Source organism: Artibeus jamaicensis, unplaced genomic scaffold, assembly GCF_021234435.1.
Source record: "Artibeus jamaicensis isolate MK-2021 breed Jamaican fruit bat unplaced genomic scaffold, CSHL_Jam_final contig_793, whole genome shotgun sequence".
Classification (NCBI taxonomy): Eukaryota; Metazoa; Chordata; class Mammalia; order Chiroptera; family Phyllostomidae; genus Artibeus; species Artibeus jamaicensis.
This window is the reverse complement of record NW_026521975.1, coordinates 4636530-4664185: the sequence shown is the minus strand read 5'-3', so window position 1 is coordinate 4664185 and position 27656 is coordinate 4636530. Positions and strand designations below refer to the sequence as shown.

The window sequence follows — 27656 nt, the reverse complement described above, 5'->3', positions numbered from 1 at the left end:
AAAATCAGGTTGCTTCTCAGCTTTCTCAACCTCATCTTATGATTCAGCTTTCTTCATGTGCTTTAAAGCTTTCAAAATTTTATTTTCTCCATCCCCATTGTCTTTGTCGTGTTATATTTATGTCTTAATTCTTTTTTACTACCATTTGAGAGGACTATTGGTAGACAGGAGGTAAGTGTATGTGTTCACCCACCTTTGTACCTTGTAATCTGTTTTATAATCTCAGTATTTCAGCTATGGGAACTACATGTTAAGATACATTTACTGGTTTGTTTTAATCTGCCTTTATTATTTTATTCTTTGTTAAAGAATACACATTATACCAATGTTAGTGGAACTAGAAGTAAAAATTTACTCTGAATCCTGATGTACTAACAAATGAACCATTTTCATTTCTCTAGAACCTTTCCTATTTGTACATAGTTTTCAATTAATTATATTAATAGAGAAGAAATAATTTTATATTCTGATTTAAATACAATATAAGCATTTTTATGATGCCATGTATAATTGATTTGCATTCTTTTAGTGGATATAAAATGACCCAATCATTCCCTTGCTTGCATTTGACTGTTTTCCCCTGCCTTTTAAAATACTTCACTAAGCCTTTCACTTTTAAAATATTATTTCCTTAGTATAAATTTCCAGAGGAGGAATAAGTGGATCAAGGACATAAATATATTTCAATGGTTCTTGGTATGCACTGCCTTCTTGTTTTCCAGAGGTGCAATACCATTTTATGTTGTGAAATGGAAGATGAAAAGGTAATCACTTTATTTACAACCACATTAGCATTTAGGCATTATGCATTTTTATTTCTCTTAAGAGAGCCCCTAATCTTAAAGGAAACTAAATGAGCATAACTGCAAGGACAAGGGCAGAGAGAGAGAGAGAGAGAGAGATGGGGAGAGGAAGGAAGGAAGGAAGGGAGAAAGAAAGGAAAAAAGGAAGGAAGGAAGGAAGGAAGGAAGGAAGGAAGGAAGGAAGGAAGGAAGGAAGGAAGGAAGGAAGGAGGGAAGGAAGGAAGGAAGAAAAGTTTAAGATACTTTCTTACCTTATTTCCAAATATTATTTTCTCCCTACAGTTTTTCAAAAGCTTTATTCAGTATAACTGACATAGAGTAAATTGAGCATATTTAAAGTGTCTAGTTTGATAACTTTTGACATAAATACCCATGAACACATATATCTGTAAAACTGTCACCAGTCAAAATAGTGAACTCAGACATCACCCCCAAAACTTTCTGCATGCCTCTTTGCAATCACTCCCTTCTGCCCACCCTACTCACCCATGCCCAAGCAACATCCCGTCTCCTCTTAGTCACTGTAATTTCAACTTCTAGAATTTTCTACAGATAGAATCATAAAGTATGAACTCTTTTTATTTTGGGAAGGAAGGCTGATTTCTTTCACTCTGTTTCATTTTGTTTTGTTTTTGAGGTTGGCCAATATTGAAGAATATAATCAGCTTTTCATTTCTTTCAATTGCTGGTAGTAGTCCATTATTCAGATATAACAATATTTTAATTCATTCACCTGTGCATAGAATTTGGATTGTTTCTATTTGGGGGATCTTATTAATTAAGCACTATGATTATCTGTATAAAAGTTTGGTATAGAAATATGCTTTCATTTTTCTTGAGTAAACACCAAGGAGTAGAATACCTAAGTCATATGTGAGGTGTCTGTAACTTTTTAAGAAAGTACCAAACTATTCTCCAAAGAGATTGTATCACTTTCTATTTCTATTAGTAGCTTCTTAAAATTCTAGTGGTGCCACATCTTCACCAATACTTGGTATAATGAGAATTTTTAATTTTAGCCATTCTAATAGATGTATTATATCTCCTTGTCATCTTAATTTGCATTTTTCTACTAATAATGTGAAGTGTCCTTTCAGGCATTTACATGGCTTCCTATATATCCTTTCATAGTGTGTCTGTTCATATGTTTTACCCAAATGAAGTTCTTTTAAATTGGGTTATTTTATTTTTTTAAAAATATGCTTTATCAATTATGCTATTACAGTTGTCCCATTCCTCCCCCCCTTTACTCCTCTGCATCCTCCACACCCCCTCCTACCTCCATTCCCTCCCTTTAGTTCATGTTCATGGCTGGTACATATAAGTTCTTTGGCCTCTACATTTCCTATACTATTCTTAACTTCCCCCTGTCTATTTTTTACCTACCATTTATGCTACTTATTCTCTGTATCTCTTCCCCCTCTCATCCCCTCCCACTCCTCCACTGATAACCCTCCATGTGATCTCCATTTCTGGGATTCTATTCCATTTCTAGTTGTTTGCTTAGTTTATTTTTGTTTTTGTTTTAGGTCCAGTTGTTAATAACTGTGAGTTTGCTGTCATTTTACTGTTCATATTTTTTATCTTCTTTTTGTAGATAAGTCCCTTTAACATTTCACGTAATGAGGGCTTGGCAATGATGAACTCTTTTAACTTGACCTTATATGAGAAGCACTTCATCTGCCCTTCCATTCTAAATGATAGCTTTGCTGGACAGAATAATCTTGGATATAAATCCTTGCCTTTCATGACTTCAAATACTTCTTTCCAGCCCCTGCTTGCCTGAAAGGTTTCTTTTGAGAAATCAACTGACAGTCTTGTGGGAACTCTTTTGTAGGTAACTGTCTCCTTTTCTCTTGCTGCTTCTAAGATTCTCTCATCTTGAATCTTGGGTAATGCAATTATGATGTACCTTGGTGTGTTCCTCCTTGGGTCCAACTTCTTTGGAACTCTGAGCTTCCTGGATATCCTGGAAGTCCATTTCCTTTGCCGGATTGGGGAAGTTCTCCTTTATTATTTGTTCAAATAAGTTTTCAATTTCTTGCTCTTCCTCTTCTCCTTCTGGCACCCCTCTGATTTGGATGTTGGGATGTTTAAAGATGTCCTGGAGGTTCTTAAGCCTCTCCTCATTTTCCTGAATTCCTGTTTCTTCATTCTGTTCTGGTTGAATGTTTTTCTCCCTTCTGGTCCACACCATTGATTTGAGTCCCGGTTTTCTTCCTGTCATTGTTGGTTCCCTGTACATTTCCTTTATTCCACTTAGTGCAGCCTTCATTTTTTTCATCTAATTTGTGATCATATTCAACCAATTCTGTGAGCATCCTGATTACCAGTGTTTTGAATTGTGCCTCTGATAGGATGGCTATCTCTTTGTCATTTAGTTGTATTTTTTCTGGAGCTTGGATCTCTTCTTTCATTTGGGCCATTTTTATTTATCTCTGCATGCCTGTTACATAGTAAGGGACAGAGCCTTAAGTGTTTACCAGGGCAGGGCAACCCACATCAATGCACTGTGATGCTTAAATTGGGTTGTTTATTTTCTTATGATTGAGTTTTGAGAGCCTACCTCCCAGTTTTGTTGAGATATTGTCAATATGTAACATTGTATAAGGTTAAGGTATGTAAAATGTAAAATGTAATGATTTGGCATATGTATATTTGAGACATGGTTATACAATAAGTTTAATTAACATCCATTACCTCACATAGTTACAATATTTTTTCTTGTGATAAGAACTTTTAAGATGTACTCTTAGCAACTTTCAAATATATAACAGAATATTCATATAGTCACCATGTTTCTTTTTTAATGGGCAAAAGATTTTAGGAGACCCTTCACCAAAGTACAGGATGGCACGCACCCTGGTTGTTACGGCTCAGTGGATTGAGTGCCAGCCTGTGAACTGAAAGGTCACAGGCTGGATTCCAAGCGAGGGCATGTGCTTGGGTTTTGGGTCAGGTCCCTGGTTGGAGTCATGGGAGAGGCAACAAAAGCGTATTTCTCTCCTTCTCTCTCTCCCTCCCTTCCCCTATCTCTAAACAAATTAATAAAGTCTTTAAAAAATAAATAGGGTGGCAATTAAACACACAAAAAGATTATCAACATCAGGCAAAATGCAAATTGTAACCACAATGACATTGCTACCCCACTTTTAGAATGGCTAAAACATAAAACAAGAAAAAACTGACCATACCAAGTGCCAACAATGATACCGAGTAACTACAATCTCAGATATTGTTTTTAGCAATGAAAGATGGTACAATTATTCTGGAAGACTGGAATCCAATCCAGTAATACAATGTTATTCCTGGGCATTTACCAAAGAAAAATTAAAGCCCATGCTTGACCCAGACCTATAGTGTAGCTGCTTTACTCATAACTGCCAGAAACCAGAAGCAAACAAATGAGTATTGGCTGGTTAATGGATGAACATCCATACAATGGAATACTACTCAGCAATAGACGTGGAAAATATATTGATATACATAAAATATACTGATTACATAACAGCATTGATAAATCTCAAAGAATTGTGCTATGTAAAAGAAACATACCCACAAGGCTACACATTACTAAATTTCACTTACAGATGCTCTGGAAAAACAAAAGTGGTAAGGAGTGAAGAGAGATTACTAGTCTTTGGGGTGGGGGTGGGCACTGGGGTTGACTAGAAAAGGGCAATAGGGGAGTCTGGGGGAAAATGAACATGTTCTGTATTTTGCTAGTGGTGGTAGTTATGTGACTGTATGTGTTAGTTAAATGCGTGGAACCATACACTGAACAGGGTGAAACTTGCTATATGAAAATTGTACCTCAATAAACCTGCTTAAAAAAAAAAAACCAGGGGAAGAGTTTGCCACCATAGATAGGTTCTTCCTGGGAATCCATTCCCAAACCCTAGGAGCACGTCCCACCGTGCAGTTCTAAACCCATTCTGAACAGGGAGGACAACTGCAGAGGACAACTGCAGAACTGAAAAAGCACTCCAGAAGTCGTCTACTTTGAAGGGACAGGACTGGGGTGGGGATGGGGTGGGTGGAGAAAAATATTTGGCATGAATTTAAAATAAAATTTCAAGTAAAGTAAAATCTACTCCACTGAAAAGAGTGATGGATTTAGGCGGTATAAAACAAATCTCAGGGAGTCAGGGCACCTCATTCACACATTCCCTGGTACAAGCCTTCTGTGAGGCAGAGACAGAGATAACTGGGTAAGACGGAAGACCTGAGTCCCAAGTCCCTCTCATGAGGGTTATCCGCTTTGATAACTTTGAATTTCAACAAGTCATTTAACCTCCTTGGGACCCATTTTCCTCCTCTAGTAAAAAACAGCAGTAGACTAGTGTGGTACATTTCGTCTTACTCCTGGTTCCTGGCACAAAACTCCAAAAACCCTCAGAATTTCCTGAGTGATAGCAGTGTCTTTTGTTATTCATAAAGGTCACCTTCAGAGTACCACTGAGTTTATGCTAATGTGGTGACTTAGGGTGCGGCCCCTACATACCCTTAAGATGGGGCTGGTCACCAGAAAGACCAAGTGATAAGAGAGTGGGAGTTTTAGTACCACCAGTGGCCACAGTAAAAGGGGTGTGGGGCTACAGATTAAGCTCAATAAAAATTCTTCAAAAATTTGTTTATCTACTGATTTTTTTTTTTTAGAAAAAGAAGAAGGGAGAGAGAGAGAGAGAGAGAGAGGAAAAAACATCAGTTTGTTGGTCTACTTATTTATGCTTTCATTGGCTGCTTCTTTCCAAAATAACACCATGTATATACAAATACAGACACACACCCTAAGAGATGAAATAGACCACTGAATTCCATCCAGAGACTCTTGGTCTTTTTGCTAAAGTCCAAGTTCCTTATCATATCACTATAACATTCCTCACAAAGTACAGACTGAGCCTCTGGCAGTCCTGAATTCTTTAAAAGCTAACCATTGAACAGTCTTCAGGCAATTTTCTGAGTCACAACTTTGTAAATGATAGCTGCTCTCTTACTGGAGGCCTTATACATTGTGTCCCAGCAACCAGGAAGGGAATTACAGTTTTCTGTTTACTTCACGTTCCTTACCTCCGTATAGTTTTCTTTGCCTGGAATCTCCTTATCCTCCCTTTTCCTGTCAGCCTGTACTTGGCTTTCTAGTGCTGGCTCTGGTGTTACCTCTTGAAAGCCTTGCCTTATTTTCCTAGTCTGGTCAGAGGCTCTACTTCTGTGCATATATTTAAAATTGCACTGCCGTTTTCCTTTTATATTCCTGACCCTTTCCCACTGACACCCCCATTACACTGTGAATTCTTGGAGGGAAGACACCAGTTCTATGTGGCACTTAAAACAAGTCCTGGACATAGTTGATGCTCAACATGTCTGAAAAGGGAAGGAGGAAAATCCTGTGACTCTAAATCTTAATGATTGCTCCAGATTTTGTACATTTCTCTTTCTGCAAAACACCTGTCTAAAGAGGAACACAGCTGTGCTTTATAGGTATTATCTGATGAAGGACTAAGATACTGCTTACTCCTTTTTTGTTTACAAATGGGGAACTTGAGTGCAGAGAAATCCCCGTGTTGTTAGTCCTACCTGCATCCCTCCAAAAAGAGAATCTCTTACATTAGAAAAATCTGAACTCAAATGGCAATGCATTTGAAGAATGAATTTAGTGGCTATCTTATAACCAAAACATAATAGTTTAAAGAAATAATAATATCTTATTTTAATGGGGATTGTAAATAATTTTTGGAGGATTCTTGGCTACCAATGGACTTGTAATGACAGCAGTAAAAATATTTTTACTGTTTAACCTAAAAAATAACAATAGTTCCTCTTTTAGGGTCTTATGCAATTCCTCTAGCCACAAAAGAACACTGTGTGTGTACTTTATATTATTTTTAAATTTCCTCCACATGTGTTGGTACCCTTAGAACAGAAATGCATGGTTCAAATTAACGATCAGCAAGTGCAACCAAAGCTTTCATCTCTTGAGGACCACTTATGATACACCTGTAGAAGGTATCAACTGAAGAGTAATAAAATCACCTATGTGTAGAGCTCATAGAACCCAAGAAGACAGAAAGACATAACTCTGGCTACCTGAGAAGTGGCAAAAGCTTATTTTGGAAATCAGGGTAAAAATCTCGAGATCACAAAGTCACCTGATAAAAACCAAAAGTTCCACTCAAACAAGCCACCTACTTGTGAGATTCGTAAGAGCTTTCTATTTCAGAGTGAATGAAGGATACAGCATAATGGCAAGACAACGCTGAGCAAATTAAATGATAAGGCAGGCAAACCTAATTTTAAGCCCCTCAATAGCTCTTCTCCAATATCTTACTCCTCTTACCCTATTCTCTGCAAGGTCCCTTTCAACATCAAGAAAAATGACAAGATACAATACTTTGAAAATTATTTGCTTTTTGTCAAATCAGAATCTTGACCCAAAAGGTTATGGCAGTATCTGGTGGGTATTTGAGCAGTCAGCAAGATTGTAATCTTCAACACTGAATGTAAGCACTTCTGCGCCATGCTTTCTGAGTTTCATTAGAGAATGACAAGATAAGGAAGACAAGAGAGATGCAGAAAGTAATAAGGCTGAGCCATTCTGTGAGCTTCTCCAGTCAGCAGAAATGCTCTCTGGGAGTAAAAGGTAGTCAACACATTTGTTCAAAGAACATTTGGAAACTGCCTCCCCAAATCTAAAAGATGGCCATACTTAATTCTGGAACAGTCCATTTGTTTCATTAGAAATGGAAGAGTGATTTCTTTCCCATAACCATTAACTATAGTCTTCACTGAACCAGGATGTGTTTATGTAGTTTTAGGGGACAAGAAACCTGGATTCCTGTTCTGACCTGGTTGAAGCTTCCTTCGCTGAAGCATGCTATTTTTCATCGATGGCTATTGAATGATCACAAGAACTATGTTGGAAGGTCGAACTAAGAAAAAGCAAGTTACAGGCTTAAATGCTTTTCCTAGGGATAGGCCATTGTCCATGCATTTACTTAAATAGAATGGAGTTCATGATTTCTAGTAAGTGTCCCTTCCCCCCACCCCTTTCATCTCTATACCCCTTGTGCCTTAGCACAGGAATAGGTTTTCAATAAAAACTTGTCAAAGAGAAAATTTCTTTCTCATGCATGTTTCCTCCTTATCTTTCTTATCTGAATTCTTCCCTGGGATATAAATAAGTGGTCCTCCTTCTCATTTACTATCTTATTACCTGGCTGTTTTTTAGTTAAACGGCAGAATTTGAGAACAACAACAAAATATTTACTGATACCTAAGAATTACTAAAAGTATCTTTTAAGTTATAAAAAGTAGAGCCATTTTCTAATGGAAGACAAGTTCACAATTAAACTTAAGAGGATCATTTATTATAGACATATGTAAAGTACCTAGAGAGAAATGAATAGCCATCTAAACATGTATAAAGGCACCAATTCAAACTAGACTTTTACAATCAAAATGACCTTAAATATCATGTAATCAAGTCTGGGGTCTTACTCAACCCTGACCGACCTTGGCCTAGTATCTCTTCCCTCTACCTCCTCCTGAGGCTAGCAACTCACAAGAAGGCAAGTAAAGTAAGATAAGCAACAAGGATAAAAGATGGCAACTAAAATGTGTAATTGAAGGCTCTAAATATGAATTTTCTGACACTAGTGAAATAAATCACATCACAGTTACTGAACTATTAAATTTCTCCCCTTCTTATCCAGTATCAGCACACAATACAGTTAAGTCATGGCAAGTACTGCTCCATTCTTTACACACTACTTAGAAAATGTCATCACTATTCATAAAAGGTAGTTTATAATATAAGGGAAATGGTGATTGCTTCTTACAATTCAAGGAATTTAAAGCTTTTTTCAAGCCTTTACTCTTTAGCTTCTTACTTTGTGCTTTTTTTATTCAAGAAAATCTATAATACTGAGTTTTGGCAAAGATGTGAGGAACTGGAACTCCTATATGCTGTGAGTAGAAACGTAAACTGCTACGACCACTCTGGGAAACTGTCGGATAGTATCTAGCAAAACTAAACATATGCCTTCCCTTATAATCCAGGAATTCTACTCACAGGTATCATCCTAGGAGAAACGGGTGTTGTGTACACCGAAAACATGTTTTAAAAAGTTCACAGCAGTATTATTCACAGTATACAAAATGGAAAACAACCTATGTGTTCTTCAACGACAGAATGGATAAACACATTGTACACTAGATCCATACTAAGGAATAACATTCAACAATTTTAAAAAATGATCATTGCTATGGAGAACAAAGTTGAGCCTCATAATCACAACATTGAATGAAAGAAGCTGAACATAAAAGAGTACATAATGGATGGTAATCTGGTTTACATGAAGTTCAAAAACAGGTGAACTGATGATATTAGAAGTCAAAACAGTGGCTAGTTTTGCAGGATAGTAACTGAGACAGGGCTGCAAGTCCTTGAAAACTCCCTTGGGGTTTAATGCCAGAATAAAAATTGAATAGAATAAAAAGGGGCAGCTAGTGTTTTAATATGTAAATCTTGTTTGCATAATATTCCCAAAGTAACTGAATCTTTAATCCAACTGAAATTCGTCAAGGGAAGGGCTTGTTATTCGGAATGGCTCACTTTGGGGGAGAACACGGGAGAATTTACCAGAGCTCATTCCATACATAATCACCCCCCTTCCCCCCAAAAAAAGTTAAAGACGCCATCCAGAAACCTACAGTATCCTGGGTCGGTCCCAGCAAGGTCCAGAGCCATCTAGCGCAACCCTATGGGTGGCAGACAGCGGGTGGAGGGCCCAGCACCTGAGCGCGCAGGCCGACTGGGTGTCAACAAGAAGCGAAGGTGATGGGGCGGCCCCGGCCAGGGCAGATCCTCAGTGAGGCTGCCTGCGGAGAGCGGGTCAGCGACTTTAGAGAGGAGGAAGGAGGGCATGGGATGAGCAGGGCGGGGGTCCGCAGGGCAGCTTGGGGAGAGTTCAGAAAGCACCGCAGATGGGAGGGGCGCAGGAGACAGGGAAGGCTCAAGGAGGCGCGGTGGAGGGGACAGCCAGGCGTGCGCCGGTCACTCTGTGGGAGGCCGCGCTGGGGGCTGCGAGGGGGCCGCGCAAAAGCGCGTGGGCGAGCCGGCGAGCAGGCGAGCTGGGGGGCCTTACCGAACAGCTGCAGCCGGCCTCCGAGGCACGCCAATGCCGGCATGGCCTCCGGAGCCTGGGGTCCCCAGGCCGCACCGGTTCAGCCCAGTGATGCTTCCCGGAGCGGCACGCCCAGCGCTGCAGGTGACTCTTAAAGATACGCGTCACTGACCGCAAATTCCCTGAGACTGGTGCAAAGTGGAAAGGGGCCGGATCTCTCTTAGCCCTGATAGGGGCCGAGGCGGCGCGCAGAGGTTGGGCCAAGCAGGGAGCGGGTGCTGGCGCGGCGCAACGCCCAAGCCCACGTGCTCCGGTGTCCGCAGCCTGCGCCTCCTCGGCGGTGACTGTGGGGATTGAAAACCGCACTACTAGGACAGTGCATGGGTTCAGCGACTCTTGCTGGGGAGGAGGATCCGCGAGTCCCTGAACGACCTCTTCGGGACATCAGAGAGCCAGAAAGCGCCCTCCTTGCGCGTGGAAATCATTGACGCACCAGAGTGGGAGCTAAATCCAGCTATATCTGCAGCCCTGGCCAGTGCGAAGGCTAGCAAAGGGTTTCAATCCACGCTCTGTGGATCTTGACCCACTACTAGTCTTCTGTCTTCCTCACCATCTTCTACAATGCTGGGGCAGAGTCAGTAGCGGCAGCAATAAAAACAGGCTCGGTTTCACTGTCAACCTCAGCAATTCGGGAGGCTGAGAAGAAACAAAGGGAAAACACAGTGCATTCCAGAAGTTGTTCTGAATCATCCACTCTGTAATGCTTTTTCTTCATCGCATAATATTTCAAGTGCAGTAAGTTGAAGTTTGGAAAGCTCTGAATGCCAGTTCTGACTCCTCAGTTAACTAGCGCTTTGACCTTCTCACGCCGTCTTTTTCACCTCCCACTGGACTTAACCTTCAAATGAGGTGAATGGATCAAATGGTTTATGTTGTGTCTAAATTCCAGAAACTCCATGCTTTTAATAATTTGCCAATAAAGTAGGAAAATTGACAGTGTTCATTTTTTGGACATACAATCCTTTTACTTGACCATATAGATTAAGACATAAATTTATTTAAAAGCATAGAGGCTGTGCCTCTATGGAAAAGAGTATGGCAGCTCCTTAAAAAAATTAGAAATAAAACTTCCATATCACCCAGCAATTCCATTTCTGGGTATATACCCAAAAGACTTAAAAGCTGGGTTGTGAAGAGATATATTTGTGCATCCATATTTATAGCAACATTATTCACAACAGCCAAAAGATGCAAGCAGCCCAGGTGCCCATCCACAGATAAACAGGGAAACAAAATTGAATGAATAAATAAACAAAATGTGGTAGATACCTGTAATGGAACATTATACATCCTTAAAAAGGGAGGAAATTCTGAGATGCCACAAGATAAATGAACCTTGAGAACATAGTATGTGAAGGAAGCCAGTCACAAAAACCATATGATTCTGCTTATATGGGACACCTAGAGTAGTTGAATTCATGAAGACAGAAAGTAGAATGGGGGTTTTCAGAGGCTGGTGGAGGGAGAATAGAGACTGGCTGTTTAATAGGGACAGAGATTCAGTTTTGCAAGACAAAAAGAGTTGTGGGGATGGTGGTGGCAATGGTTTGCACAGCAATGTACGTGTGCTTAACACTGCTGAATTGTGCACTGTGAAAGGGTAGAGGTACTCAATTTTAAGTTACATGCATTTTGCCACAATTAAAAGTTTTGAAAGTTTTTAAGTGTCTATCTTAGGTCAGAGCTATAGGAAGAGGCATGAATTAAGTGAGGCAGGAAGCAGGCTGGTGATGGGAAGGAATGTGAGCCAGTGAGCCTTCCAATTGCCCAGACCTAATGCATTACTTTCCACTTATAGCTTGATTATTGCAAGCTTAAAAAAAAAGTTGGTGATTTTAAGTTTGCAAAATATCAGTTTAGGCGAGGCACTGTTCAAGGACACAAAATCACAACACAATGCTGCCTTTTCAAAGAATCTTGGATGCAAGGCAGAAATCTCTGTGAAGTGATGGTAAAATGAGAGAAAATCAGGTGTTTCTAAGCACACCTGATTCCCCCTGGAAATTGGTGGAGAAAAAAATCCTAAAAAGAGCAAATTGTATGGACTGAAAAATTTTGGAGGATGAGGCATAGGCTACCATTTAGAAGTTGAGAGAGCGTCAATCATGTTTTGAAGTGTGCCAGAGTCATGCTTATCATGGTACCTAATTTATTCCTCATGACAACACTCTAAGGAAGGCAGCCTTCCATTGTCTAGAGCCTTGGAATACTAGTTATGAACACCCAAGTGTAAAATTTTGTTTCCAGAGGTTGCGATACCAATGACAGCTATTATAAAAATAAGCTGTTAAAAATAAGCTGGTGCAGGAAGCAACCAGGAGGAATAATATGGAAAAAAATCACAAGAGAGAAGAGTAAGTTTGTGTGAGGGTTGAATGGAACGTCTATGCCTTAGCCCTACAAGTGAAACATTTTATCTAGATTCTTACCCTCAGGAAGCTTAGCTGCTACGCAGTGGTGAGCACGTGACCATCGGTTTCATGAACGTCTCTCCAGCATCTCAGTTACACGCATATCTCTCTTCACAAATCGTGATGTATTTTCGATGGCAACCATAGATGCAATGCTTTCATGTTATTTTTTAAAAATACAAAGCTTTAAAAAATAGTACAAAGATTTATATTTTCTTTGCTTAACATAAGGGTGAAGCAAAGAAAATATTTGAATAGGAGTCCTGTGAATTCAGTTGAAATATCAACTAAATAGTACGAGTTCACATTTTTAATAGTTTGAACCCACCAGTTGGCAAAATCTTACAACACCAAGTGTTTATCAAGGATTCAGAACTGTGGATAATTCTCACTCACCTGCCAGTGGGTATTTAAATTGGTATAAGCACTTTAAAAAATAATTTGACATTACTTCAAAATTAAACATGTACATACCTTACACACAGAAGTTTCACCCCTAAATATATACGCACCTTAGAGAAAACCCTAGGCACCATGAGATATGTACCAGAGTATTCATAGTATTATTGTTTGTGATACCAAAAAATCAGGGACAATAAATGCCCACTAACAGGATAAACTGTAGTATACTCATACCAGGAACTCCTTTGGAAAGGTGACAGTCAGTGGGCCACAGTTAACTGGAGCAACATGGATCTGAAAAACAATGTGGAAGGGGCAAAAAGCCAGTCATAGAAAAAGAGGTAAAGGCAAAACCAAACAGTATTCTCTTTAGGAAGATACTCATACGGGCATAAAGAAAGTGAAGGAATAATCACAGAACTCAGGATGGTTCCCACCTCTAGAATGGGATGGAATTAGGAGATGTAACTAGAGCAGGCAAACAGGTATCTCAGGCACTGACAGTGCTCTATTTTTTAACCTGTTATGGGGGCTGGATATTCATTTTAGCATTAGTGTCTGTACTGTATAATTAGCTTTATATACCACTGTATGATATATTTCACAGTAAAAGAAAATTTAAATGGAAGTTTATAATAATACTTCTACTTCTGAAATAGTTTTTTCTAAACAAACAATATTTGAATCTGATTTAAGATCCTAGATCCAAAGACCAATTTATAGGAAATACAAGGGAGAGTGAAGCAGGATTAACAATGACACAATAATAGAATCAGAAAATTCCAGACCCTAGGAAACTTTATAGAACAAATAACCTAGTTTCTTCAACAAAAATTTGTACAAAAAAAAGAAATACTTAGAAGGATTACCTATAGACTAAAAGAACCCGAACAGATATATCAAGCAATGACAATGTGCAATTTAAGGATTTTACTTGGATCCTGATTTAAGCAAACAAACTGGAAAAAATATAATCAGGAAAATGTGACCACTGATTTTATCTTTGACATTAAATTGTTTGAACAATTTTTGTGTGACAATGACATTATTGTTATGTTTTTTAAATGTTCCTATTGTTCTAGAAATATTGACAGATAAAATGATCAGAAATGAGAAGGTTTGGCAGGGCTGGAGAGGATATGTGTGAGAATAGAGAATGACAATCTGTGCAAGGCTGCTTTGGAAATGATGAAATGTTCTAAAATTAAATTATGGTGATGGTTGTACAACCCCGTAAATATACTAAAAACTATTGAATTGCCTACTAAATAAGTGAACTACATGGCATGTCAATTAGATTTCTATAAAACTGTGAAAAATTATTTAAAGTTTGAGATTTTTTTAAAAATAATTTGATGCTAAAGGCTCGAGGAGAGGAATCAAAATTGACCTTGTGGGACTACTTCCTGTGCTACTTGAGAAAAATAAACTTTGATCATATTCAATCTACTGGATCTTGAGATCTCTTTGTTGCAACATCTTAGCCTGTACCCTATTTTCATTCACACCATTCCTCCATATACAACCTGAAGTTAGAGTTATAGTGAACTAGAACTTCAAACTCATTATATTCTACCTAGTTTCCATGTCTTGATGGTCCATGTTGTTTCTCTCTAGAATGGCCCAGTCCCCCTTTTCACCATTTCTCTTCCTCCTTTTAGTCTCTTATTCATTTTCTAGGATCATCTAGGATTACTCTGTCTCCTCACACCACCCCAGCTGTGCATTAGGTAGATCCTCTTATTTCTTTCTTTTTAAATTATAGTTAACATACAATATTACATTAGTTTCAGGTGTACAACCCAGTGATCAAATAGTATATAACTTAACTAAGTGATCATCCTGATAAATCTAGTATTCATCTGATACCATACATAGTTATTACAGTATTACTGACTGTATTTCCTATGCTGTACTTTAGATCCCCATGACTATTCCATCACTACAAATTTGTACTTCTTATTCCCTTTACTTTTTCATCTATCCCTCCAACTCCCTCCCACCTGATAACCATCAAAATGTTCTCTGTATCTATGACTCTATTTCTGTTCTGCTTCTTCATTTTGTTTTCTTTGGTTCAGTTGTTGATAGATATGTGTTTCTTGCCATTTCATTATTCATATTTTATAAATCTTTTTTCTTAGTCTTCTTAAAGTAGCCATTTAAGATTCTACATAGGCCTGGTCAGTTGGTTGAAGCATCATCCCACACACCAAAAGCTTGCAGAATTTATTCCAGTCAGGATATATACCTAGGTTGCAGGTTCAGTCCTCAGTTAGGGTATGTACAGGAGGCAGCCAATTGGTCTCTCTCCCTCTCTCTCTCTCAAGTCAATAAACATATCCTTGGGTGAGGATTAAACATTTTTTTAATTACATATTTTCTATAATACTGGTTTGGTGGCGATGAACTCCATTAGCTTTTTTTTTTTTGGTCTGGGAAACTCTTTGTGTGTTCTTCCATTCTAAATGATAGCTTTGCTGGATAGAATAATCTTGGTTATAGGTCCTTGCTTTCCATCACTTTGAATATTTCTTGCCACTCCCTTCTGGCCTGCAAAGTTTCTGTTGAGAAATCAACTGACAGTCTTATGGGAGCTCCCTTGTAGGTAACTAAATGCTTTTCTCTTGCTGCTTTTAAGATTCTCTTTTTGTCTTTAATCTTTGGCATTTTGATTATGATATGTCTTGGTGTGGGCCTCTTTGGGTTTGTCTTGTTTGGAATTCTGTGCTTCCTGTACTTGTATGTCTATTTCCCTCACCAGGTTAGGGAAGATTTTTATCATTATTTTTCACATAGGTTTTCAGTTCCTTGCTTTCTCTGTCTCTTCTTCCAGTACCCCCATGATGTGAATGTTGGTACACTTCAAGTTGTCCCAGAGACTCCTTAAACTATCCTCATTGTTTTAAATTATTTTTTCTTTTTTCTGTTCTGTTTGGGTATTTTATGCTTCCTTATCTTCCAAATCTCTGATTTTTATCCTCTGCTTCATCTACTCTATTGTTGATTCTCTGTAATGTAACCTTTATTTCAGTAAGACTCAGTATGATTTTAGAACATTTGTAATGTAAGCTTCATTTCAGACTTTTTTTAATGTTTTATATTTCCATTTTTACATTTCCTTTCCCTTTCTTGAAGTTCTCACTCAGTTCATCTACTCTTCCCTTAAGTTCACTGAGCATCCATATAACCAGTATTTTGAACTCTTCACCTATTAGTTTGCTTGTCTCCATTTTCTTTCATTCTTTTTCTAGATTTTTTTCTTTCATTTGATACATCTTTCTTTGTCTCCTTATTTTTAAATATTTTTATTGATTGTGCCATTACAGTTGTTCCATTTCCCCCTTCATTCCCCTCCACCCTGCACACCCCCTTCCCCCATCCTCCCCTTTAGTTCATGTCCATGTGTCACAAGTTCTTTAGTTTCTACATTTCCCATACTATTTTTGCCCTCCCCCTATCTATTTTCTACCTACCATTTATGCTACTTATTCTCTATACCTTCTCCCCACTTCTTCTCCTCCCACTTCCCTGTTGCTAACCCTCCATGTGATCGCCATTTCTATGGTTCCGCTCCTGATCTAGCTGTTGCTTAGTTTGCTTTTGTTTTAGGTGTGGTTGTTAATAACTGTGAGGTTGCTGTCCTTTCATTGTTCATCTTTTTTATCTTCTTTTTCTTAAATAAGTCCCTTTAAAATTTCATATAAGGGCTTGGTGATGATGAACTCCTTTAACTTGACTTTATCTGGGAAACACTTCATCTGCCCTTCCATCCTAAAAGGTAGATTTGCTGGATAGAGTAATCTTGGATGTAGGTCCTTGCCTTTCATGACTTGGAATACTTCTTTCCAGCCCCTCTTGCCTAAAAGGTCTCTTTTGAGAAATCCACTGACAGTCTCATGGGAACTCCTTTGTAGGTGACTGTCCCCTTATCTCTTGCTGCTTCTAGGATTCTCTCCTTCATTTTAATCTTGGCTAATGTAATTATGATGTGCCTTGGTGTGTTCCTTCTTGGGTCTAACTTCTTTGGGACTCTCTGAGCTTCCTGGACTTCCTGGAAGTCCATTTCCTTTGCCAGATTGGGGAAGTTCTCCTTTATTATTTGTTCAGATAAGTTTCCCACTTGTTGCTCTTCCTCTTCCCCTTCTGTTACCCCTATAATTCAGATGTTGGAATGTTTAAAGATGTTCTAAAGATTCTTAAGCCTCTCCTCATTTTTTTGAATTCTTGCTTCTTCCTTCTTTTCTGTTTGGTTGTTTCTTTCTTCCTTCTGGTCCACTCCATAGATTTGAGTCCCAGTTTTCTTTCCATCACTATTGGTTCTCTGTGTATTTTGCTTCATTTCGGTTAGTGTAGCCTTCATTTTTTCATCTAATTTGCAACTAAAATCAACCAGTTCTGTGAGCATCCTGATCACCAGTGTTTTAAACTGTGCATCTGATAGGTTGGCTATCTCTTTGTCACTTAGAAGTACTGGCTCTGGGGCTTTGAGCTGTTCTTCTGCTTGAGCCATAGTGTTTTGGTCTGTTTGCGCCTGTTACATATGAGGGGTGGAGACTTAGGTGTTCACCAGGGCAGGGCCACCCAGTCGCTGGGTTGTGACTGGGGGCAGGGTCAGAGAAGGAGCAATGACATTCGTTCCACTCTCTCTCAGATTTTGGTCCCCGCTGCTGCTTCCCACAAGCAAATTGGGCCCTTCTGGTGCTGGTTCCCAGGTGTGTGGGCTTGTGTACACTCTAGGACCCCGTGGGTCTCTCCAATAAACTATCTTGTGAGGCTGGGAGCCTTTCCTGGCACTTCAACTCCCCCCCCCCCAAATTTTTCCAATCGGTGCTTTTAGGTGTTATTTCTCGTCACTGGGGCCCTGGGTTGTGCGGTCTGTCTCACTGCCCCTTTTTTTTTTGCCTGGTTTATCTGCACACGAATGTGTGTCCATCGTCAGCCAGCCACCTTGAGAGTCTTACTGGGTTTGCTCGTTTTATCCCCGCACCTGCCTGGGTCCACTAACCTGCCTTTTCCTACCAGGATTCCTCTCCACCCACCACTGACTCCCCTCTTACTGGTCTGGAAGAATGGTTCGTTGTTGTCAGACTTCAGTAAATTTCCATTTTCTGTCTGTTTTGGTTGTGTTTTTATTTCTAAATTTTTGATGTCCTTACATTTGGTTGTGTGAGGAGGTACAGTATTTCCACCTACGCCTCCATCTTTGCTGGAAGAACTTTGTCTCCTTATTTTGGCAGCCTCCCTTCTGTTTGTATGTGTTAAGCTGAGCTGCTACATCTCCCGGGCTTAGTAGAGTGGCCTAATGTAGTAGCTGTTCTGTAGGGTCCAGTGGTACAGCTTCCCTGATCACTCAAGCTGGACACTTCAGGTATACTCCCTCGAACTGTGTGGGCTGTGTACACCCTCCTGTTATAGTTGAGCCTTAGTTGCTGTTGGAATGTCAATGGGAAGGATTTACCCCCAGGCCAATTGGCTGCAAGGACTGGTTGCAACAAATATGGAAGGTCAACTGCACAAGGTCCCACTCTAGAGAGGAAGGCTTACTTCAATGGGACTCTTGTGACCATATGATTCTGCCCCTTGAATGTGTTGCGTATGGAGGTGGTTGAATGGTATTTTGGTATGGTCTGAAGCTGTCTACCAGGTTTGCTGGATCTGGGGCCTCCCACAGGTATAGGCCAAGGTCAGCCACCACCTGTGTTCTACCTGAGACCTCTTGGCATGAATTACAAAATGGTCAGTAGATGACTGCTACTTCTGCTGGACTTGGAGGTACCTGGGAGAAGCCAAGTTGTGAAATAAGACTGGCTGCCACTAGTGTTGGGCCTGGGGCCACTTATAAAGAGGTATAGGACACACCAAGGCCAGATGCTGCTTGTTTGAGAGATTTTAGGTAAGTCTGAAGCATGAACTGAGATAGTCCATTTGTATGGAAATGCTACTGGAAACAGCTTGGTGGGCCTGCAAACTGGGTGGGGCAAGGTCTCGGGGAATCACTAGAGCAGGGTGAACAGTGTGAGCCACAGTGATGGAGACTAAGATATGGTTTCTGTCTGCCAGCTCTGTGTGGGGAGAACTTCAAAAAGTAACAATGGGCTCTGCCAGCATTTCTATCTGGAAGAAAGCTGCCCCTCCAGCTCTCACCTTGATGCCAGATAATTTAGTTCCTCCATGTATGTCCCTGGTGCCTTTGAAACTGCTGCCCCAGTGAGTGAGTTGGAGTAAGACTCTGTGAATCCCTGTGTGAGCCATTTAAAAGGAAATGCTTGAGAATTCAGCAGACCATTGCCTCACTCAGCCACACACCCTGTTGGTTTTTATAGCCAGAAGTTATGGGTATTTCTCTTCTCAGCACTGGAACCTTGTGCCGGGAGCCTGGGACCTTTCATTCCTGGGTGTGGGGAGAACTTCTGCAGTGGGGATACTGCTACTGATTTTTATGTGTCACACATGGGTGTGGGACCAGCCTGTTCTGAATATCTGCCCCTCCTACTGGTCTCAATGTGGTAGCTTCTGCTTCTTCTTCTTCTTCTTCTCCTTCTTTTTTTAACCAAGCCTTTATTTATTGACTATTTACAGTACTGTGGTTTTGTATCTTAGCTGCTAATCAAAGATGGTTATCTACTGAATGAGAGAAGACAGATATAATCTCTCTTCCAGGTATCACCTCTCATAAATCTTGGTTGATTTGATATTAAGAACTAGAATTGCATTTCCTGGTAACTATGTAGAAGTCGTCACTCTGAAAACAGGAACAATGGAAAGAAAGAATATAGGACTTTGATTCTCCTACACAGATGCACATAAAATTAGTTCATTAATGACTACATATTAAAACCAGCCAGTTTGATCCATTATTTAAATAACAAGCTATTTAATATTAAAGCAGAAAGTACTTCAACTGTGTGACAGAAATCCAACTTTATCTATAAACCCTTCACATGGTTATACATTAAATTCTATCTGTATGTAAACAAGGCACTTCTACTTATTCTAAAATATGGGATGTACTACCCCACTGGAAAAAAAAAACATGAGGGGACTTAGATTTTTTCCTATCTAAAGTTGGTTTAAATTCAAGGGAGGCTATTAATGTTCTTGCCAATATTGACTGTCTTGGCATGTCACTTCACAGTTTTGAGACCAACACCCCTAATGTTTACCCAAAACCAAAAAATGGGGTGAGAGGATGGGTTGCGTTCACACACCTTTTGAGAGTAGAATTCCCTCCTAAAGTATACAGGTAGTAATGTTAAATGCCAGTAGCCCTGGTTTAGAAAGGCAAAACATTTCTAAAGATATGAAACTGTCAATTGGTTGTAATTTATACTCACCAGCTTGTGGTATTTATTTATCTGTTGTTTTGAATCTTTTTTTAAATTCCTACCCCTAAGTCATCACATACACCTAAAATTATAACTATTCTGCCAACCAAACCCTAGTGATTTGAAGATCTGAAATCATTCCTTGCTTTGGTAAGTATTTGGTTAGAATAAATCTGTATTTTACTTTATGGAAGGTTTATATCAGAGTTCTCAAATGATTCATTTTATTTTATTTTAATTGTTCAAGTACAGTTTTCTGTCTTCTACTCCCATCTCAGCCCACACCCCAGCCCTCCCCACCTCACTCCCATTTCCACCCCACCCTTTGTTTTTGTCCATGTGTCCTTTATACTTGTTCCTGTAAACCTTTCCCCTTTTCCCCTGAAATTCCCTACCCTCTCCCCTCTGGTCACTGTTAGCCTGTTCTCTATTTCAGTGTCTTTGGTTATATTTTGTTTGTTTTCAAACAATTCACTTTTAAAGTGGGAGAAAGATTTAAAGGACAGCAATGAATAAAAATATATAGTCTTTATGTCTATATCTTAGTTATAGGACTCCTGTTCAGCTAGATTTCAGGCAGTTGTGATAATGGTTGTTCTGTAGTTTAGTTGTAATTTTGATAGGGTTGTAGGAGGATGAGAGTACCATGATTACCTACACTACCATCTTGACCAGAAACAGTCCTCCTACATCTCATGTCTGTATATTGTCCTGTATGCCTGTCCCACTCTGACCCACATCCCACCCACATCCCTAAGCTTTACTCACACTTGTATTCTAGACCTCAACATAATGGCTAGCATAGGGTATGCTGTCATAAGTCATTAAATATTTGTTGCATGACTTGTTGAATTTTTGACAGTTTTCTAAAATACTTTTTAATATAGAAATTTTCAAACATATACAAAGGTAGAGGGTACAATACAATAATACTGTAATTCATCACTCATGATCATTTTTCCACTTGTGAGGATGAACAGAGTGCAAGAATGGAGTCTTTGGAAATGGTGCTTTAATTTAAAAAGTTTGCTTGAGTGAACAGAATTTCAATCATTGTGCAAAGCTGGTAAGGAGATACATTCAAGCAACTTGTTGTTGGTGTTTAAAGGAGGAGTATGTCTTTAAATCAGAGCAGGCCATTTTCAAATGGAGAGGAAGTAAAAGAAATAGTTGTTCTTTACTTCCTCTTTCAACCAACACTAACTGAATGCTTTCTACGCACTAGGCACTGGGATTGCATAGGTGAGAAAGATGATTCTTATATTTGAAGAGGTGTGTATTCTAATGTGGTTTGGCAGTCACATAAACAAATACTTACACCAAAGTGTTATCGGGACTTTGATGGAAACATGTGCCGGGTACACACAGGGTCCTGATAGACAGTATGGTGAAGTCTCTACAAAACATTACCTCCACCCCTAGGCCTTAGAGCCCTGGCTTTACCTCCCTGTATGCCTCTCAAACGTACTCATTTCCCCTAGTTCTACATATACTGGAGCCTGGACTGTGGGTATCCTCCTAGCTCTTCATTGCTACTTACACACCATTACCTCTTTTTTCCTCTTTCAAATAGAATAAAAATATATATGTTTAATACAAAAAAAATTGGGAAGTACACAGTCATACACAAATACCTATGAATACCAACTAGTAATTATGACCAATTTGATATTAGTCCATCCAGATATTTCTCTATATATGTATGTACACATACATGTAGACTTTAAAAATTAGTATTAAAAAATAGGATCATCTTATATATGCTTGTTCATAGCTTGTTTTTCCAAAACTCAAATGCCCATGTTGATTTTTCCACAAAGTAATTCTTAATACTTAAAAATTCCATAATATGGATAAATCATAATTTATGTAACCAATCCATGTTGCTGGGCATTTTACTGCTCTTTTTATTTTAGTTAATATTCAGTAATTGCAAATTTCAGGATTTAATTTTTTGAAGCTTTTGAACTCAACTTACACATCTTATTTTATTTATAAATCTAATATAATATTTCCAGAAATTCAAAAGACTCACTTTTACTTATAATTGTTTAACAGCGATCTTATAAATTTAATTTACTAATTTAAAACTTATTATTAAATCTTTCTAAACATTTCAAACTATAAGTCACATATTTAGTAAATGTATTCCTCTGTAGCACTTCAAATACCTAATAAAGTCTAATCAAACTTTTTTGAGTATTTATGTACATAATGAGGCAAAACTTGTAGATTTAAAAAATAAACATTAATTATAAATTTAATTTGTTAAATATGTGTACATACCTACCATGTAAAAATGTAAGTTTAATATGTAAGATTTTCTTACATTATCAGATATTTCAAATGATGAATAAAATATGGAAACTGTAACAATGATTACAAAACCTATCGCAAGATCTGTAGAAAAAGATTAACACTGTAATTTGACATTAATTTTTTACCATCTGAAAATTTATTTTTGCACTTTCCCAGACTTGCAGGCTTACTTCTGTAAGAGAAGCTTGGGCTGGCTGCAATGTGTATTTAAGATCATAGTTCATAGACTTGGCATCAGGAAATGAGAAGCTGCCACAGTCATTCACACAGGCCAGTCTTTATTTGGCTCATTACTTCTTCAAACCATTTTTTAAAATTAAAAACTAGTACACTATATATTCCTCTTAGCAACTGCCAGCCTTTTTTTCACAATTTACTAGTTCATTTCTATGATCACTTCTTGAAAATCCTTTACCTGTGAAATCCTAAATTTTGATACACCAAACTAACAGCAACTCTCAACCCCTCCCTGGTCTGCACCTTAATCAAGTCTAATTAGATCTGTGTGAAGAACAATCTCCTGGGGTTAATCTGGAAAGTGAGCCTCAGCAAACTTTTAAAGGAAGGTGAAGGTCAAATGTGTTTTGACAGAGAGAAATATAAAGGCTCTGCTATCAATCCAGATGACAGCTATGTGACAGCCTTATAGGGAGAGGTCAGTGGAGGAGTCAGGTCATCATGGAAAACTCCCCTTGGGGTATAATGAGAGATGAGTTAGTTAAACAAAAGGAGGGGGATCGATTTTATTCAAGGGCTTTACTTGGGAATGGGGATTGGGTGTCATTCTCAGAGCAGCACGTTTTCATTCTAGGAAAAAACAGTAGGAAGGCTTAAACTTTGACAGTTACAAGGGAAAGTCTTGAAGGGTAAGTGACCATCACTTGCCAAGAACAACACTATTCCTGAGCACTTCTGGCCATGGGTTTTAAAAAATACAAGTTTCGGAGGATTTTTAAATTGAATGTATTGAGTGATGTTGGTTAATAATACCATACAGGTTTCAAGTGTACAGTTCTATAACACGTCACCTGCACAGTCTCCTTCCATCCCTATTTAGTCCCCCTTTTCCTTCCTCCACCTCCCAAGTTTCAGAGAATTTTAATGTCACAATTATGATTTTAGAGGTGGACCATATTTCATATATTTCTTCCTCAAATGCCATGAACATAATCCTAAAAGTCCCAGCATTTCAGCAAACAATAACCAAATGTCTTCCATTAGTATTACACTATATACGTACATAGGTATCAAGACATTTGATTATATCTCCAGGTTTATGGTTAACCATTTAAAAAAGGTTGCTTTTTAAATAGAAATGGAGATCATATGGAGGGTTAGCAACAGGGGAGTGTGAGGAGGAGAAGGGGGGAGAAGGTACAGAGAATAAGTAGCATAGACGGTAGGTAGAAAATAGACAGGGGGAGGGCAAGAATAGTATGGGAAATATAGAATCTAAAGAACTTGAGACACGTGGTCATAAACTAAAGGGGGGAATGGTGGGGGAGGGGTGTGTAGGGTGGAGGGGAATGAAGGGGGGAAATGGGACAACTGTAATGGCATAATCAATAAAAAATATTTTTAAAAAAGGGTTGCTTTAACTAGAGACTTTCTTTGCTTCAATCAGTCTTATTACTTAAGGGCTCATTATCTGAATTTGGTTCAAGTTGAAATGGTTCACGACTGGTTTGTTCCCTGTGGTAGGCAGCCTTTAAGATGGGCCCAAGGATCCCCACCTCCTAGTATCCATGGCCTTGTGTAATTACATCTCCTGACTGTAGGCTGGAGCTGATGAATCAATTCTAAGATGCACAAAAATGGCAAAAGTGACAGGATGACATCTCTGAGGTTAGGTTACAGAAAGATGAAGGCTTTTATCTTGCTTAACCTCCATCCCCTCTCGTTCACTAGCTCCGAGGGAAGTCCAATGCCATATTGTGAGCTTCCTCATGAGGAGATCCATTTGACAAAAAGTGCCTGCCCAACAGCCAGTGAGAACATGAGGCCTGATGACAGCCACAGAATGTGAGTTTAGAAGGTGATCCTCCTAGGTGGGTCCTGCAGGGCTGGCTTTAATGGAAATCAGTGGGATCCTCTGAGCCAGATGAACTCACTTAAGCCACACCCAGATTCCTGACCCTGAGGAACTGTGGTATAACAACTGCTCCTTGTTTTAGGCTGCTAAATATTTGGGTAATCTGTTAAGCAGTAATAGATAACTAATGAACTCCCCTTTCTTTAGACTACATTCAAATCTTAATAAGTTCAGAAATGTATGGAACTTGTGTTAAGCAACATATCATTAAATTCTATGAAAGAAGGAAAGTTGAAATATGTTGAAAATAAAGAACGATGAGAATGTGTTAGTAATAATATGTAAAAAGTGTTTTTCCTTTACCATCATTATAAAATTTTCTTTGGATTGATTTTTTAGTAAGATGAATGCATTTGTGTTGATTCATCAATTCATCAATCTTTAGGCTCAATGGCCCATATGAGTATTTGGGTACTGGTTGGGCTGTGCAAGGTGAAGATGACTAAAGAAGATGGTGAGAACAAATGGCTCAGGTTGATCAAAATTGAAGTCATAGGCTTTTTGAGATCAAGGAATAGACAAAATCGTTTTGGACTCTATCTCTGGTCTCTAACACAGAGCTGTCCAATAGCACTATAACTCAGGTCACATATGTCATTTAAAAATTTTTAGTAGCCACATGTTTAAAAGATGAGAAGAAATAGGTAAAATTAATTTTAATAAGATATTATATTTAACCCCAATATAAACATATTATCATTTCAGTATGTAATCAATTAGATATTTCAGTGATTTTTGCACTGAATTGTCAAAAGCTAGTGCATATTTTACACTTACAGTACCTCTGAATTTGGAAAAAGTGCTAAGTTTCCATTGTAAATACTTGAACTGTACTTGTGCTCCATATAATTTAGAGTTAAAAGGTAGATTTGCACTTCCAACTTGTTCCAAACATACTGAAAAGTTTTCCAATAACTGAGTTGAGTATCATTTCTTAACTTTAAATTTACTGAAGTTACATAAATTAAAAAATGTAAATGCTCAATCACACTAGCCATCTTTTAAGTACTTGCTCAGTAGTGTGGCTGGTGGCTATGGCATTGTATTGCACACAGCTCATGTATAATAGATTTTCAATATATGGATGCTAGATGAATGAACTTTGCAGCATCGTTTCACCAACTAAATTAGCCATGAGTTAAGCTGAAGAAAGGCTGCCTGAAATTTCTTCCAGAAAAAGAATTATTAGTAATGCTTATTAGTTAGTATCAACCAGAATGTTTTCAGTATTGTGTGGTTTTACTTCTGTAAATACCCAGCATGCTCTTCTATAAGGTGAAATTTGAACTCTAAGTCACCAGGGACTCCCTCTGAAATGTTTAAATTCTTTGATGACATATATTTGTGTTTAGGACTTGGGATATTTTGGGGATTTAAAATTCTCAACTAATAAGTATGGGAATGAACGTCAAAATGACTAATGAATTGTGAATGGCAAAAAAGCCATTTTAAGAGTTGAAATGACAAGTAAATTTTCAAAAACATTGCAACCACTATACCTTCACATAATAAATTTGCTACACTGATTTTGCATATTTATAAAACAACGCAGATATTTTTCCCCATACACACACTTGCCTTCCATGTCTTTAGTGAAATAAATCGGAAGTTCACTTTTTAAGTTGGTGTACAGTGTTCACTTGAAAGACAACAGAAGACTGAGAGTAAGCACAGGCTTCTTCTGGATATTTAACAGAGTGATGCAGAGGAAAGCATAGAATATTCATCTTATCAGTTCCATTCCCTTTCTGAAGCTAAAGCCATTTCTGTCCCTTTGGTAACAAGGGACAGGGAGTGTTAACAAGCTTAGGCTGAGTTTTCAAATCTAAGCTGAGGGTTAAGACTTCAAAAATGTAGTGGTGGTCCTCGGATACCCATGGACCCACACCAGCTGACTGCCACTGTGCAGCTGTGCCTGCTGCCAGTTGTTGAAGCATGAATTCTTCACTCTTTTTGACTGCCCAAAAGTTGATGGAAGTTTAAATGCACAATGATACACCAGCGGGCAGCAGCACACAGGAAACAATGTGGAGCGAATGAAGAAGTACAGAGGAGAGCACTGTGAAAGACTATGGAAATGACTGAACTGCACAGTCAGAAATACAACTGAAGGAAACAGTTTCACCATGGCAACGAATGCTTTTGGTGACATGGTCAATGAAGATTTTAGACTGACCTTCAAAACCAGAAGCACAAGAAGGGGAATGTGGTATTCTGAGAAACCTTCCCTGCAGAGGGGCCCTCGTTTCTGGACTGAAGAGAGAAAGGATACGTAACTTCTGTGAAGGGTCAGGGGCTGCGTGATTTTTGTTTGACTTTTAGTGCAACTGGTGCCCTGGAAGGACAGATGTTCTGGAAAATGTGCAAACTTATTCCACTAGGTGAGCAGAACCTAGTGGTCTGCTCTCAATCTCAAGACAAGGAGGGCTACAATGGTGGCTATAGGCTTATTCCATAATGGACAACGAGGCCTGGACTCAGAAGAAGTCTGGTATTATGCAAAGGTTGAATCTTGCAAATAGGAGCCTGAAAATTCTACTGCCAATGGCATTGGCTTTGTGGGCACCCGTAAGTGGGAGAAGTCCCTTTTGAAGGCAGTGGCAGTTATCAGATCCATCTCTGTCAGTGTAGATGCAGCCCAGGATACCTTCCAATTCTATAAAGAAGGCATTTATTATGATCCAGACTGTAGCAGCGAACGCATGGATCATGGCATTCTGGTGGGTGGCTTTGACTTTGAAGGAGGAGATAAGATAACAATAAATATTGGCTTGTCAAGAACAGCTGGGTTACAGTCTGGGGCATGAATAGCCACATATAGATGGCCAAAGACTTGAACAACCATTGTGGTGTCACCATCATAGCCAGCTATCCCATCATGCAGCAGTGATAAAGGACTTGATTGAGAATAGAATATCCAGAAGAGGAATTTTGTCTTAAAACTGACCAGACCTTATTGTGAGGTATAAAACACTTGAATCATTGAAGAAGATCCAGGTTGTGATTTGAATTCTGTGACATGTCACGCTGGTAAAATGTTACCACCTCTTTAATTACTACTGCAAACAACTTTGTGTGATTGACTTGCATAATAAGTTTTGAAATTTCATGTTGTA

The 27656-nt window shown here is 38.8% G+C and overlaps 1 protein-coding gene and 1 pseudogene across 1 annotated transcript in view; one reads left to right on the top strand and one right to left on the bottom strand.

Moving 5' to 3' along the window:
* The window catches only part of FLT3 (fms related receptor tyrosine kinase 3), a 59961-nt gene extending 49759 nt beyond the window's left edge, over positions 1–10202 (bottom strand). The window contains exon 1 of the mRNA XM_037166872.2: positions 9950–10202. Coding sequence (XP_037022767.2) covers positions 9950–9992 — 43 coding nt within the window. The 5' untranslated portion in view covers positions 9993–10202. The remainder of the gene's footprint in view (positions 1–9949) is intronic.
* Positions 10203–18895: 8693 nt separating this feature from the next.
* Positions 18896–27430, top strand: LOC119064943 (procathepsin L-like; annotated as a pseudogene).
* The last annotated feature ends 226 nt before the right edge of the window (positions 27431–27656 follow it).